This window comes from Sander lucioperca, chromosome 1 (genome assembly GCF_008315115.2).
Source record: "Sander lucioperca isolate FBNREF2018 chromosome 1, SLUC_FBN_1.2, whole genome shotgun sequence".
NCBI classification, from domain to species: Eukaryota; Metazoa; Chordata; class Actinopteri; order Perciformes; family Percidae; genus Sander; species Sander lucioperca.
This window is the reverse complement of record NC_050173.1, coordinates 39,763,380-39,779,136: the sequence shown is the minus strand read 5'-3', so window position 1 is coordinate 39,779,136 and position 15,757 is coordinate 39,763,380. Positions and strand designations below refer to the sequence as shown.

The 15,757-nt window shown below is 42.4% G+C and overlaps 1 protein-coding gene across 1 annotated transcript in view; it reads left to right on the top strand.

Annotated features, from left to right (window-relative positions):
- The window catches only part of gfra3 (GDNF family receptor alpha 3), a 48,875-nt gene extending 41,408 nt beyond the window's left edge, over positions 1-7,467 (top strand). The window contains exon 8 of the mRNA XM_031319670.2: positions 3,321-7,467. Coding sequence (XP_031175530.1) covers positions 3,321-3,533 — 213 coding nt within the window. The 3' untranslated portion in view covers positions 3,534-7,467. The remainder of the gene's footprint in view (positions 1-3,320) is intronic.
- Positions 7,468-15,757: the final 8,290 nt, after the last annotated feature.

Sequence of the window (15,757 nt, the reverse complement as noted above, 5' to 3'; positions counted from 1 at the left end):
TGGATGGATGGATGGATAGATAGAAAGATAGATTGATAGATAGATAGATGCATGGATGGATGGATGGATGGATGGATGGATGGATGGATAGATAGAAAGATAGATTGATAGATGGATAGATGGATGGATGGATAGATAGAGAGATAGATAGATAGATCGATAGATAGATAGATAGATAGATAGATAGATAGATAGATAGATAGATACGTGGGTGGGTGGGTGGATGGATGGATGGATGATGGGTGGGTGGGTGGGTGGATGGATGGATGGATAGGTGGGTGGGTGGATGGATGGATGGATGGATGCATGGATGGATGGATGGATGGATGGATGGATTGATTGATTGATTGATATATAGATAGATAGATAGATAGTCTGTATTGCCCACTGGGGAAATTAGTTTTCACCTACAATGAAATACAGTACTAACAGCTCTATGTATTCTTATTAGAGCAACTGAACATGACAACTCCCAACACATTAGCAATATTCAACATACTGTAACAATACTGTATATAATAAGTATATGTTTAAGTTTCCTGGACAAGTGCTGTTCCTTAAAATATCCCAAGTCTGTCTTCTTCACTCCAATTATCTTCAAAGAAATATTAACAATGTGCTTCAGGCTTGTTCTGCCCCCCACCAATGTGTTCTAAAAGTAGCAGATCAAAGGAAAGGGCACACGACTCTGTAGTCACTCAGAATAAGTGCCCAAAAAGTTTAAGCTTTTGAAAGAAGGTGCTCTTAATTTTAACATCCAATTTTAAATGATTGTCAAACACTGCACACCATACATATTAGAATGGGTTTCAATACTAATGAACAAAGTTATTTTCACATCACTTTACAAAAGTGAGAAGAGCCAACCCAGAATGGGTTTGTGTGCCCTGAAGGGGAGCAAGACAACAGCCATGTTTACGGCGACTGCAACTGTCAGACTAGATGATGAAAAGTTCAAAATAAGTCAAAAAATGTCAGTCACAAAATGGCAACAACATGAAATGAGCAGGTATCGGAGGCAGTATTTCAACCAAATGACAGAGTGCCATATTGTTATCGGTAGAAGAACGATCTGCACACAATAACCCAGCACGGGCCTTGGGCTCCTCCAGATGTTGGTGCATATCATTGATCCTGAACATCTGGGCGTCCTCAACATTCATCAGCCATAACACTGCAGTGAATCATATTCATCAACAGCTTTGAAGTTTTAAATGATGACTTCAAAGGGCTCACACATGGAGACACATGATACGTTTGACATCATGTTTAATAGCAAAACAGACATTTTAATGTGAGTACTTTTAGGAAAATACATGATCACACACTGTCATGTAATAAAATACATGTACATCTGTGGGTATATCCAATATTTCACTGGAAAACAACAGCGAAGTGGTCTCAGTCTCAGCTAGAAAATCGCCAAACTGGAACAAAGAATATTCATCCTTTATTGGGTTAAGCTCCCCAAATCCCTGGTTACATTTGGCCCTGCTAATGCTATTACAGCTGAAGGGAAACTTAACCCTACCGTGCCTTGCTCAGACAACCTGTCCCCCCTTCAGCATCTGTATGGAACGCACCGGGCAGAGCAGCAGCTCGACAGTGGCGCTGTAAGATGACGTAGTATTAAGAGAGACAACGGTAGAGAGTAGTATGAAAGACCGAAAATCCTCGTAAGGAGGCAGGTTGGGGGGGTGGATGGGTCAAACAACAAAGGACTTTCACCCAGTAGACCGGGGTTCATGTCCTGTTCTTGTCCCGCATTAGCCTGACGTCGTCGTGTCACTGAAACGTACATTTTGTAACCCCACGCACCATCTTTTCCTAAAACTAACTGTAACATTCTTCAGTTAAACCTGTGTCCCGACCCGGAGCGCCAAAAAGTGAGACCAAGAGTCCTGACTGTGCGCATCTAAATATGATGCTAAAGAAGACTTTTGGCGTCAATAACAAACGTCAAAGGCACCTGACCAAGTGTCGCTTTTTGACGCCATGGGAGGGGGAATGTGTTGGCTCAGACCCAGCTCCTTCCCAGGTCGGAGGACCCTCAAGCAAACTAGGTGCTAGACCGAAGGCTCCCGTTAGCTCGTGGGCCACCGTCCGTAAGAGCAAACCTTTGTCAAAAGTCCCTTGTTTTAATGTAAGCTATCTTTCATAATGATAATATACTTCCCATATAAATTACAAATTACTAACTAAAAACAAAAAACAAATTGCATATGTATACAATACATATCGTACTTATTGCTCCTTTTAGCATGATACTTTATTCTCTTCCTTCTAGTGGTTTTAATATTGAGTTATGAGTATTTTGGGGGTCAAATCAACTTTGCTTAGGGCCCCAACAATAGTTTGACTCACCATAAAAAATGGCTTCACACCATGCACCATAAATCGCTATTAATAGTATAAAGTATTAGTGTTAAGATTTAGGATGAATCGGTTGAATCTCTGCTCACAGTGTCTCCGAGAGATTCAGTTACACCACCTACATTTAGTTCAATTGGGTTCTCCTTTTAATTTTTAATATAAGTTAATTTTAAATTCAGATTAATTAATACAAATTCTCTTTGGTGAAATTCAGCCTCAAACCCTAATTTCAAATTCTAAAATACAAAAGAATTACCAATTTCTAACCAATTTCTAATTTAGCTTTTTTTTTTTTACTTTTTTATTAGCATGAAACATTTCTCATGCAAGTTCAATTTTCAAAATTATGTAATACAAATTTTAAATTACCAAATTTGATTTAAGTGTCTGGCACAAATATCTGCCCAAAGAATTCAATCTTGTTTTTCACTATTTACCATCTGAGAGTTTGGGTCAACACTTCCGTACCGTTGTTAGACGCTTGTATCAAGGGATGTCCCGATTGGATCGGGAAGTATCGGATCGGAGCTGATATTGGCACATCTAACCGATCGGGGATCAACAGTCAACCCGATCACCTTACTTTGATAATTTACGTCTTTCAATTCTGAAACATTCTAAGTAGAAGTTGATTTTATGTGAGTTTTACAAAAAATGCTAGCTGCACTAAGTGCAATGTATTAAGCTGAAGACATATTGTGTTACTTTGTTAACTTAGTTGTTTTTGGAAACAAATGTGAAAACAATGTGCTATTATCTAGGCAAATACAAGTACCGGAACGGGTTCCGGCAGATATTCAATTTTTTTTTAAATCTGATTGGGTTTGGGGGCCAAAAAAGGGACATCGGGAAATATATGTAACTGCTGTTTTGTTTTTTTAGCATTTTTAATTGTGAAAAGGTGTAAATTGAGAAATGTTTTACTAACAGCGCCTTCTCCCTGTCAGCTGGTGGAGAGTGAGGAAGAGGAGGAACTGACCCAGACAGAGGAGGAGGGGGATGAGGGGGGCCAGTTTGACGTCATCCCGCTGTACTCGGAGAGGGCCACCGTCTCCAACCTGGGCTCCCCGGGGACAGCCGGGGCTGCATCCGTAAACGCCGGCACTCCTAACGCCGTACTACTGCTCCTGCTTCTGTTGGCCTCGCTCAGCTGGGGCTAGAACCCAGGACGTAAAGAAGACACACACACACACACACACACACACACACACACACACACACACACACACACACACACACACACACACACGTTCACATTCACGTATGATGGACCTGCCAACAATCCTGGACTGATCGCTGTAAAATCATAGGACACATAGTGAAGAAACGGACTTCACATTTTGTCAGTAGCATCCTCTTGATTCCACACGTCTGTCCTTGCTTCCTTCCTTTCCTCTTTTGAAAATGGCACTTTGTACAGCATAATGTGATTGCAGCTGCAGCGGTGTATTAACAAAAGGCCTAGTCGTGGTAGGTGTCATATGCAGCCATCCACCAATGAGCATAACGTAGCAGCTCCTGTCATAGGCTCAAAACAATGTTCATTTGCGTGGCTTGCTCAGTTGTTAGCAGACAGACAAACAGGCCAAGGTGTGTTAGCAGGGTGATATATTGGCTTGTCATATCATACACATATTAACTGCTGCAGCTGAGTAGAAAAAAGAAACTGCTCACATCAGCCTCCTAATCATCAGAAGTGAATATATATTTCTGACAGCAATGATATCTCCCAAAGAAACAAACTGGTGCCAAAATGGCTGCAATTGCTGACAATTCAACACAATAGAACACATAATATTAAACCCAATGCAAGTATTAAAAAAAGAGCTGCATAGCTTGCACAGTTAATGTGTGGTTTAACTTGATAGCAAAAGGCTACAAAATGTACCATAGTAACAGTAGTACAGTGCACTCGGACTTTTTTTTTTTTTAACTCAATGACTACGTTTACATACACATAATATTCTTTTTTTTGCCCTTAATCTAAAATGAAAATATTCCAACTAAGTTGTGACATGTCTAATGAAAGTGAATATGCCACTAATTTTCCCGTTCATATGCAGCTGTGGAAAATAGGATTTTTCAAAGTGTTCCAGCAGCAGAGGACTTTGAAACCAGCTTCTAGAAAAGGTTGGCTCATGTTCAAAAACCTGTTGATATCCAGGCCTTTGATAAAGTTTAAAAGTAGCTGTGTTTCTCCTTCTTTTCTTTTGGCGTTGCATCTCTACCGCAAGCCCTGCAAACTGTTGGCTGATTGGTTTGTGTACAGTAACCATAGCAACGCACAGAGCTCACCATGAGCTGTAAACAGGCAAGATGTCGTAAACTGTCATAAACTGCAGTAAAAACCCTGACTGAGACACAGATTCTGAATGCGCTGTATACATGTCCAAAGAATGCTTCTAAAACCAGAATAATTCCGACAGATCTTAATCTTAATCAGAAAATGCTATATTCAGAAAAAGGCCTTATTCTGAATATCCAAACAGAATATGCTGTTTACATGACCTGAATCAAATTCGGAATATTATTAGAAATATTAGTGTGGATGTAAATTTACTCATTGATGGATGATGATTTGTCCCACTGGTTGCAACTAACCTGTCTCTGGGTCAAGCTAACAATGACTGAAGGGGGAATGGGCATTGATATATGATGCATCAGTTTAACTTCATCACGGTGATGAATGGAGTGATGCTGCCATCCCTGTTCTACAGCCATGGCCAATGACAAATCACACACTCGTCTCTCATTGTTTAATGAACATCAAGTGCCAAGTGGGTGATGTGTGTGTGTGTTTGTGCGCGCGTGCAGGGATCAGGCAGAGAGACTGCAGAGAAAATTGGGTAAAGCTTTTTGTTATAATTTGAGTTCCCAACAACGTCAGCATAGCCACACACACACACACACACACACACACACACACACACACGCACACAAATACACACCCACACATTTGCACTCATACTTCCTGCCATATATTGAGCCGATGCAGCTCTTTCTTGCTTTATTGCTCTATCCCCGTCCCTATCTCCCTCCCCGGTGACTCGGGCTCGGGACCCGAGCTGCCACAGGCAGCGATATGAATAAAGCCGTCATAATAAAAACAATACACCAGAAACAATATGAGCTCTAAAACGGCAGAACAAATCAAATAGCTCCCCAGCAGGCGAAAAAACACGCAAGCTACTTCTTACACCGAGACAAAGAGACAAAATGAAGAGACTTCGATAAGGAGTGGGAGAGAGAGATGAATTGAAGTGAAATTAGGTAAAAGAATAAGGCCAAGTCCCCGTGTGGTCTTTGTGTGTTTGATGTTTTACTTGTTTTTAGCACGGAGGCTGATAATCAGTCCCTGACAACATCTCTTTATCATCTGACAGGCTCCTTGGGGGAAGGAGTGTGTGTGTGTGTGTATGTGTGTGTGTGTGTGTGTGTGTGTGTGTGTGTGTGTGTCTGTGTGTGTGTGTGTGTGTGTGTGTGTGTTGGGTATCAGGCAGTGATAGAAATAGTGCGCTATAGTGAGAAGAGAAAAGACCCTGGAGCACAAACAGCAGAGAGAATCACCGGCTCTGATTCTCTGTGTCTTATAAATCTTGTGCTGACACTAATTTTTTTTCTTTCTCTTTCCTATTTCTTGGAATTTGGAAAATCAACTTCCATGTAGAGGGGCGCCTGTGATGGTGGAGGGCAAGAGACAGAGGAGGGAAACGATGAGAGAGAGAGAGAGAGAGAGAGAGAGAGAGAGAGAGAGGGAATGGAAAAGAAAGCATGATGAGATGATAGGAGACCAAAAGAGGAAACAAATAGGAGGGAGACGAAGAAAAAAGAAGCGAGGAAGCATGAAGGACGTCAAAGTAGGACATAGATATATGAGAAAGCTGCAAGGAGAAGATGATGAAAGAACAGGAAGAAGGAAAGGACAGAGACAGAAAAGAGGCCGAACCAAAGGATGAAAAAACAAAAGAGAGGAAAGAGAGGGATGGAAAGAGGAAGGAAGGAAGGAGAGGAGAGGGAAAAGTAGAGGAGGGGCAGAAGAGAGGCAGAAACAAAAGAGAAATAAGAGAAAATGACGAATTCATGGGAGGAAACCAAGAGAAATTGAGGGGAATGAAAGGATGAAAGAAGGATAAATGAAGAGCAGAGAGAAAGAGGAGGAAAATGAGAAATAGAAAAAAAGGAGAGGAAAAGGTTTTCTTTGAAGCCACGGAGGAAACAAACTGCAGAGAGAGAGAGAGAGAGGTGACAGGTGTGCAGTGTACTATGACCTCTCTTTCTCTTTTCCTCTGTCACACACACACACACACACACACACACACACACCCATCTGACAAAGCGTCACTCAGTGAAACACACTTCTTTGAACATTTGGCAGTAAATACTGATGTTCTGTGAGGAGGAGTTTTAACTAAGCAACAAACAGCAACCAGGCACTGCAGTCTAACACCAGATACTGATTACAATGAAATGTTCATTCATAGCAATGACATAGTCAAACATCTCTGTTTCTCACTCACTAAGCTTTACAGAGAGCGCTCCTGCACACAAGAGACACATCGAGCACCTTCAAATATCCGACCGAAGTCATTTGCTCTCTTATGTAATGGATAAATTGAAATTCTATATGTATCGCTTGATGTTCAGACCAGAACTAACAGTGAGTGTATCTCATAACAAGTGTTGTGTGTGTATCATAAACACACATCAGTGTGTCTTTGCATTCACATGTTCCTTCCTCACCATGAACACACACTCAGCCAGGCTGTTCTCATGAGCCATTCCTGCATAGAGCTACCAAAAGTAATGCACTGTAATGTGTATGTAATCAATTTATTTATTCCTGTCTGCCCCACTTTGACTGCCGCTGTAAGGCAGAGACTGCTAGTGGCCATACTACTTATGACCGGAGAGCGAAAAACCTGCAAGGAGGAGGTCAGGGGGGTGGTCTGAGTCCTAAAACACAGGACGTTCAATAGTGGGGTGGAGTATGTGTCCCGGGAGTACTACAGTACTTAAAGGGTAATTTCGGTTGATCATTGTGAGATCAATGTTGTTGTCAGAACACTTTTAATTACAATCTGAGCCAGTCGGTGGCTAGCCTGGGAATACCCTGACGAACTTCCGGCAAATTTGAGATTTGCTCTGCAAGTCTGTCTGGCCAAGAGCTCATTCAAGCCCATTTCCAATTTTTCCAAATCGAGGCACCAATTACAACCATTGAGGCAGGCTTTACCCGATGACGATAGCGCAGCGACGTTGAAGCGTCATCTTCTTCATCGCTCTGATTGGTTTTAGGTCTATCCAATTGCGCCCAGAGGCATTTGAGCGGCGTCCGTTGGTGACGCCCCTTTGGAAATGGACTGTGAATGAACCTTCCCCAAACCTTCCTCCACAGAGCTGCGGAGGAAGGTCTGGCTAGCCCACACAACATTCCTGGATGGGAGAAAAATGTGCTCTGATTTATTGGCATTTCGTTAAACCAATTACAATCATCTTGGGCGGCGCTTAGCCCTGGACGGAGCCACGGTGCCGCTGCAAAATAACCTCTGGAAGGAACTTGTTTTGGTGGAACATGTGAACGTTCAGAAGTTGTTTTAGTCGTGCAACAGATAACTCAGATTGGACAGATAGTCTAGCTAGCTGTCTGGATTTACCCTGCAGAGATCTGAGGAGCAGTTAACCATAGTCCTCATAAATCCACCAGAGTTTAGAACGGCAACACAAAGAAAGAGGAAGGTGACGGATATCCGGCTGAAATGAGTGAAATCCGAATTTTCAGTGGCAACGGAACAATCCCGGAAGTGGAACGTCGTGGATATAGACTACAACTCGGTTTGCGCCGGTCTGTCTTGCTCAATAATGGAACAATTTCAAAGAGCTTTGGTCACATCAGTCTATTAGACACAAATGCATGGGGAAATAGGGTCCAGGTTAAACTAAAACCAAAATAACACTTTAAGGTGACCAGTATTTTAACCCAAATCCCAACTTTTTTCTAACTGAACTAGTCATTTTGGTGCCTAAATTAACTGTCACGTGGGTCTAACGTTCACCGTTCGCCTTAATTTGGTAAGATATCATACGGACCGTTGATGAGAATACGTTACTGTAGTTCAAAGAAAGGATTTTGCCAGTTCTGTGAGATAATGCAACATGTTTCCAGCAGGCGTTTTCCTTTTTTCTCAGTCCCACCAGGAATAAGGACTAGGGGTGTAACAATACATCAATCTGGATCGATATATCGATACAATGTCCCACGATCCAATGTTGTCGATACAAAGTGAAAATATCGATACATATCGTCTGTAAGATGCCCCTTTATTTTAGATTCCCACCTTATATTTGAGACATTTTTAACTTTAAATGTCTAGAAGAGCTCAGCAATAACAATTGTCAAATCATATTTTAGTTTGTTTTTTGAGTTGATATAAATGTAACTATGTGTAACTGTGTTAAAGTGATAAACTGTGTTATCTGATATCATCTCATTTTGATCACAGGCCGCTGAATTGAATAGAATCAAAATCGTATTGTGACAGACTTTAAGATATCAGTAAATATCGTATCGTTGTCCAAAGAATCAATACAGCATCGCATCGTGATAAAACTTGTGATTTACACCTCTACTAAGGACTGTTGCCTAAACTACCTACATTTGCTACAGCTTTTGTGAGAATTATTATTATGAGCTCACTAATATTCAGTGATTAGTTTTATAGACATTGTTAGCTAGTTTCAAGTCAGCAGTCTGGGCTGAGACATAAAATGGTGACTCAGTGTAGGAAACAAAACTGTTTGGTGAGTGTGCACAGGAGAGTGGTCAGGGATGATGATGCCTGAGGTCAGCTTGCTTTGGCTGATTGAACCACTTTGTGGCGGATTCCAGTACCTTGCTCAGGGGAAGTAACGGTGTGATGACAGTGTAAAGAATCTCCTGGCGGCTGGGCTCTGTCTGTAACGGTGAGCACAGTGCAGTACTTGATGAGCAGTTTCCTCTGACCTCAGAATCTCTCCTCCCTGCATTATATAGAACCAGATAGCCAGGTCAGAACCCCCAAGCACCCCCGCCTCCTCCCAGCCAATAGCGTGGGTTAATTGAGATCAGCAGGGGAGGGCGGGTGTCTGATTGGCGTGGCCGGAGCTGGCGGCCTTTCACCAGGACCCGTTGTTCGTTTTAATTGTTGTCTCGGCTGTTTGTCGTCAGGCCGACACCCGGTGGCAGGACGACAAGAGGGATGGACAGAGCGAGAACGGGAGACAGCGGAGGGAGAGAGAAGAGGGAGTGGATACCCGTGATTTACATTAATATGTGCTGAAATAAACAAGCAGAGAAGTCATGCGTTAAATCAACTCAGAGAGAGAGAGAGAGAGAGAGAGAGAGAGAGAGAGAAGCCTGCAGGGTAATAGAGGAATACAGAAGGAGGATGTGTGTGTGTGTGTGTGTGTGTGTGTGTGTGTGTGCTTGGAAAGAAGCATTCTTTTTATTGTTCTATTACCATGCAGTAGATCTACACCCGAAAGCGTGCGCACACACACACACACACACACACACACACACACACACACACAGCATGTCAGATTTGAGCGTCTAGTGTGTCTGCTTTCTCTCTCCAGTATTTTAGTATTCTAATCCATCATTGGCCTGACACGGGGATGCTGTCTCTCCCCATGCTGCTGCACATACACGGCATCCAAACGGAAGATAAAGGCAGAGCAGGGGAAAACAAACTCCACAGCAGGGAGAGCTTTATCCAGGGAGATAAAGCCGTTGAATAAAGCGGCGACTGAGAGATATAGAGGAAGTTTAAGAGATGGAAAAGAAAGGGGGAAAGAGAGGAAGGAGCAGAAGGAGAAAACGAGGGGGAAGGGGATGGAAATGCGAGTGGGAGAAGCAGAAGAGAGGAAACCGAAGGCAGAGAAGAGGAGAGAAGAGGAAGACCAGGGGTTGGTGGGATGGGCGAGCAAGCAAGAGATAGAAACAGAGATGTGTGTGTGTGTGTGTGTGTGTGTGTGTGTGTGTGTCTGTCTATGTGTGTGTGTGTGTGTGTGTGTGTGTGTGTGTGTGTGTGCGTGCGTGCGTGCGTGCGTGTGTGTCGCAGCTGAAGCCTGAATCTCCCTGCTCCATTTCACACTCTGTAGGTCCTGACGCATCGGCTCACACGTACACACACACACACACACACACACACACACACACACACACACATATACACACACACACACACACACAAACACACAAACACACAAACACACATTTCTCAGTCATGCACGCAGATAAACAAAAATCTGCACAGTCAGTCTAAACTAAAAGTCCTGCAGCTTTTGCCCTCGACTCTTTCAGGCTCATTGGATCCCTGCTTTCGATCTAATACACTGGATGCAAGAAATATGAAAGAAAAAGTCCTCCAAAACATGTAAATCATTTTTAAAACAGCTCTGATATGAAGCATTTAACTTGATGCCTCTTCGCAGAGATTTGCGCCAATGACCATCTGATAGAGTGAGGAGTCAGTCAGAGAAGCACAGCGGTGAGTCAGGTCGAGAAGCAGCTGATACAGAAACAAAAAAGTGAATTATCACTTTACAACAGGATGTACTGAGTGGAACGCTTCATATTTGGCTCGATCTAACAGACAGATGCATGCTTTAAGATATTTGTCTCTGAGATTCCAGCATTCAGCCCGGTACAATAAAGGGGAATACCAGTCTGATTGTACCAATGAAAAATGACATTTAAATTGTCTATTGAGAGAAAAAATCCTGATCATTTTGGATAATCGTCTGAGGTGACTGCATGACAGATATCTGAAAACATGAGGAAATAAACCTATAATAGGACATTATTCTTGAAATGTCAGATATATTGCCATAACAGTGACCCTAATACCCACTTATTTATTTAATTTATTTTGGTAATTTTCTGTTTCAGATTAGAAGTTGTTATTGTGTGTTACCATTTTATGTGAAGGAGCTGCTTGACAGTTGAACCTGTGTTCACTTTCTGCTGTCATTCAGGCTGTTAGCCTAGCTTAGCAAGAGACAGGACGCTAGCTTCACTGAACCAACACACACTTGTGAATGACTCATTATTATCACATGTGGTGTTTATGGAACCCTCACTCTAAGAAATATCTGTGTATTAACAGTTGTATGGCTGTATTTTCTTTAACAGAAATTGTCCATAGAATGTGATTCACAGTTGTATTTCTGTTTATTTACATTTCGAATTGCATTATGGGACCGTTATCTGTGCTCCGACAACTTTTGGCAGCCTTGGAGGCGAAAGCGACACAATTTCATCCGTCTGCATTTCAGCAGTAAGTTATTGGATTAGCCAGCATCAAAAGTGCAAAAAAAAAAAAAAAAAAAAGAATTGAATGCATCAAAAGCATAAAAAAGCGCCAAAAGGCTAAAGAAAAAACAACTGTTGAAAAGAGCATCAAAATAAGCTTGAAATGATTCAAAGAACAGATTTCTTTTTTTCGAACTTTACTGAGCAGCTTTGTATGAGATAGTTAGAAGATAACAGAAAATGTTCTGTGTTCTAACTGAAGCTACACACAAACTTTACATTTTTTAATCAAAGGACAAAGTCCGGGTAATGAGCTGCCAGAACTTTTTCTGTTCTTTTACGGATTTATTTCTTAGAGTGTGACAGTGCTATCAACAGGTGAGCATCTCTAAAGCGCCGTCGTCATGGTGGGGTTACCATGTTTGTTACAGTTTATTGTCATCTCTATTGACCTGTTGAGCATGCTAACACATGCTAACACCACCTGGGGTTCCACAGAGATACTGGACTGTTTCATAAGCAGTCATTGGACAAAGACAGCTATTCTCCCCAGCTTGGTCTTTTGAACTCGGCACAGAAACTATCACGGGGCACGCACACTCTCCACTGAATGAAGTAAGACCATGTCAATTTTGCTTAACAGTGGCCACTTCAGCCACAAGCAGCATTCGTGGGATAATGCTAATTGCTAAAACATACTGTAGTGTAACAGGACACGTACTGAGTCAGTAATGTCAGTTACACAGCGATCGCTATATAAAGTTAGCTAACGTCAACTAACATCGGCCACTATAAGCTTCTGCTCAGACAGATCAAGTGAGGCTGTAGCAGCACATCCCCCTGATAGGACTGAAGTGAGCGAGGGTGCATTTTTGCCTCATAAATTACATTTTTCATTGTATGAGGAAGAAGGTATTAAGTGGTCTTTCAAAAGGACAGACGGCTTTAAGTCTGTTAACATGAGAGAATGAAAAGACGTGGTCAGACAGGAACCTCTGTCATTTTGGAGATGAACCACACTTCCTGGCTAAAATCTTCATCACTTATTATATTACATTTATTATACTGGTCAAGAACTCTGAAAGACCATCAACAAGAGCTCCTTTCTGTTCCACCTTTGTATGTTCAGTTTGAAGCAGCAGTGTCTTTTGTTAAACTGTGGCATAATGTGTGATGTCTCGTCATTTGACAGTTCATTGTCAATGTTTTCTATTACTCCCATTTCCCATATGAGAATATTATAACTGTCTCATTGGTAGTCACTCTGACTGGGATCCATTTAATATCTAGTGGATGGATTGTTGGGGACATCTTAGAGCTTCCTCTCGGACCCCCCAGGGACCCCCCAGGGACCCCCTAGGGACCCCCCCAGGGACTCCTGGCCTCTTTGAGAACCACTTTACTGCATCGCACATCAACTGATGTTTCCCATGTTTCTGCACAGTGAGCTTGTATCCAGCTGAATGTTTTTCTCCAGCCGACACGGATGCACACGCCTGTCACCGTCGGCATGCGTTGCCATGGTTACCCTGGTCTCACCCAGGTTGCTGCACCCTGGGTGATCCCCAAATGGTAAATGGAGCTGAATAATCATCGGAAATGTGATTCTTTTCAATACACCAACACCTGGTGAGGGTGCGTCGGCCATTTTGATGCTTTTTTCCTCCCCTGCTTGACTGATTGACTGAGCACCCCAGCCCCTCCCCCCCCCCTTCCACCCACCTCCTCCGCCTCTTATCCCGGCAGGTGCATGGCTGAATGGGACATCATCGCCATGGAGATTGAGGTGATGACACTCGCGCGCACACACACACACACACACACACACACACACACACACACACACACACACACACACACACACACACACACACACACACACACAGAGTCACAGACTGGGAAATGAGAGTGGCTTTCATGGCCGCGGATGCTCAGTCTGACTGGATGGAAAGTTGTCTGTCGCGGGGCGGATTGAGCTGTCACTCGAAGGGAAGTCTGCTCTGCACACATGGACGGGTCTCTCTTCCTCTCTCATTCTGTCAAACGTAAACCTTTCCTTTGGGTCATTCCAAAGTAAAGACAGGAGACAAGCAGCCGCAGGTGGAGATAAATGCACTCCATTTAAAGACGCTGACCAAGGCTGAACCCTACACACACACACACACACACACACACTTCCTGTCTGTAGCATGTCCGTGTACAGTGCCAGAGTGAGGGAGTCAAATCACCACAGGCTCTCCCTCCCCATTCCACCGCCCCCACCCCCCACCCCTCTCATGTCGGTGTGTGGTCCTTTGGTCCTGTGCTTTCTGCCTGTCGGAGTGTTGGAGTCCACTTTCTCACACACACAAATCTACGTAAATAGAGACGGGCGGTTGATTGGTTTAACACTGTGTAGGTGACACACTCTGTCTCTCTGGGGCCATATATGGGGCCCCGCATTAACTATTTCTGTTTCTGATCATTGGTTGACATGTTGCCCTGCTGAATGTGCCCCGAGGGGAACACTCCATGCCTCTGCTGTGTTCACCTGTGAATAATAAAATAAATGTACGAGCTGACATTTCCTTACCTAGACTCCTAGTGTGTCTCTTCTTCTCTAAAGTAGTGAACAGTAAGGAGCTGAGCTCTGAATTCAGCACAAAAGGTGTGGAGTTGATGCTGTGAAAAGTATTTAAGAAGAAACTTTGGTCGCACTTTATTTTCCGGTACATTAAAAAGACGTAAGAAGCAGTACTTTGACTCAAATTAGACCTAGAAATAATGTTTTTTTTTAGACAGATACATGCTGTAAGCATGTATTAGTATAGCATATATGTCCTACAAACACCACGGGACTCCGGAGCGCCTCCAAGCATGAGGGACTGAAGTTGCGGCAGATGTCACGACGTGGTTTAACATTACCAGTTCCTTTTTTCTAATAAGCACCGGTATAAGGTCTCTAAATAGAGTGTAATTTGGTATAATATATTGTCTAGATATAGCATATTTTGAGTTTAAAATGGCAATATATGCGTTTCTAGTTACAGCTTAATTTAGGTGTGTAGTTTCTTATGAGCGTCTAACTGTTCGTTTTCTGTTTAATAAAGACCAAATCATTTCTTATTTTGGTCTAATTTGATACGGAGTAAGGCTTTTTATATCTTATTTATGTACTACTTACAGCATAATTTAGGCATTTGGCCTTATTTAGGGTATAACTGTTTGTTTTCCGTCTAAGAAAATGGACATTATTTCTATCTTTTGGTTTAATTTGATACAAAGTACGGCTTTTTTATGTACCGGAAAATAAAGTTTGACCGAAACTTTATTATTTGTCACATACAATCGTACAGTACAATGTAGTGAAATTGAATCTCTGCATTTAACCCATCCTTAGCATTAGGAGCAGTGGACAGCTACATACAGCGTCCAGAGTTCAGTGTCTTGCTCAGGGACACTTTGACATGTGGCCAGGTGAGGCCGGGATCGAACCGCCAATCTTGTGGTTGAGGGCCTCTGATCCACAGCCACCCAGTTAATCACGCACCCCCCTGGACTTATTTTCATAACACATGATCAGTGTGAAATTCTAATTAGGATAAACAGGAAAACATGCTTCAATGTCTATATGAAAACAAACTTGTACAAATGTATCTTTATTAAGTACTAATAATAAAAAAAGTAATCATATATTCACCCCCTTCGAGTCAGTTTGAGAGCACTTGTCTTGCTCACTCAACTCAAGGTCCTCTTACTATTTCTTCATACTTCAGCTGGAAGAGTTCAGTTGTCATGGAGCAATTTTGGAAATAGTTTTATCGACAAAACAATCTCGACTCAAGCAGTCTAGTTTAAAACAACAACAAAAAAATGTCAAATCGATGCAGCAGAATCAGAGATATAGTCTTTTTCCCCCACACATTTCTCTTGTCAAAGCCTGTGTCTAATAAAACTGGACTACATTTGGACGAAAAGACATATTAATGACTTTATGTATCATGCTGTATTGGCCTCTTTTCCATGCTACAGAGTTAGTGTGGGTTTAAAGGTGAGACACCAACACAGATATGGAGGATTATAATTTCTGCCTACTTTCCCAGATAAGTGTGT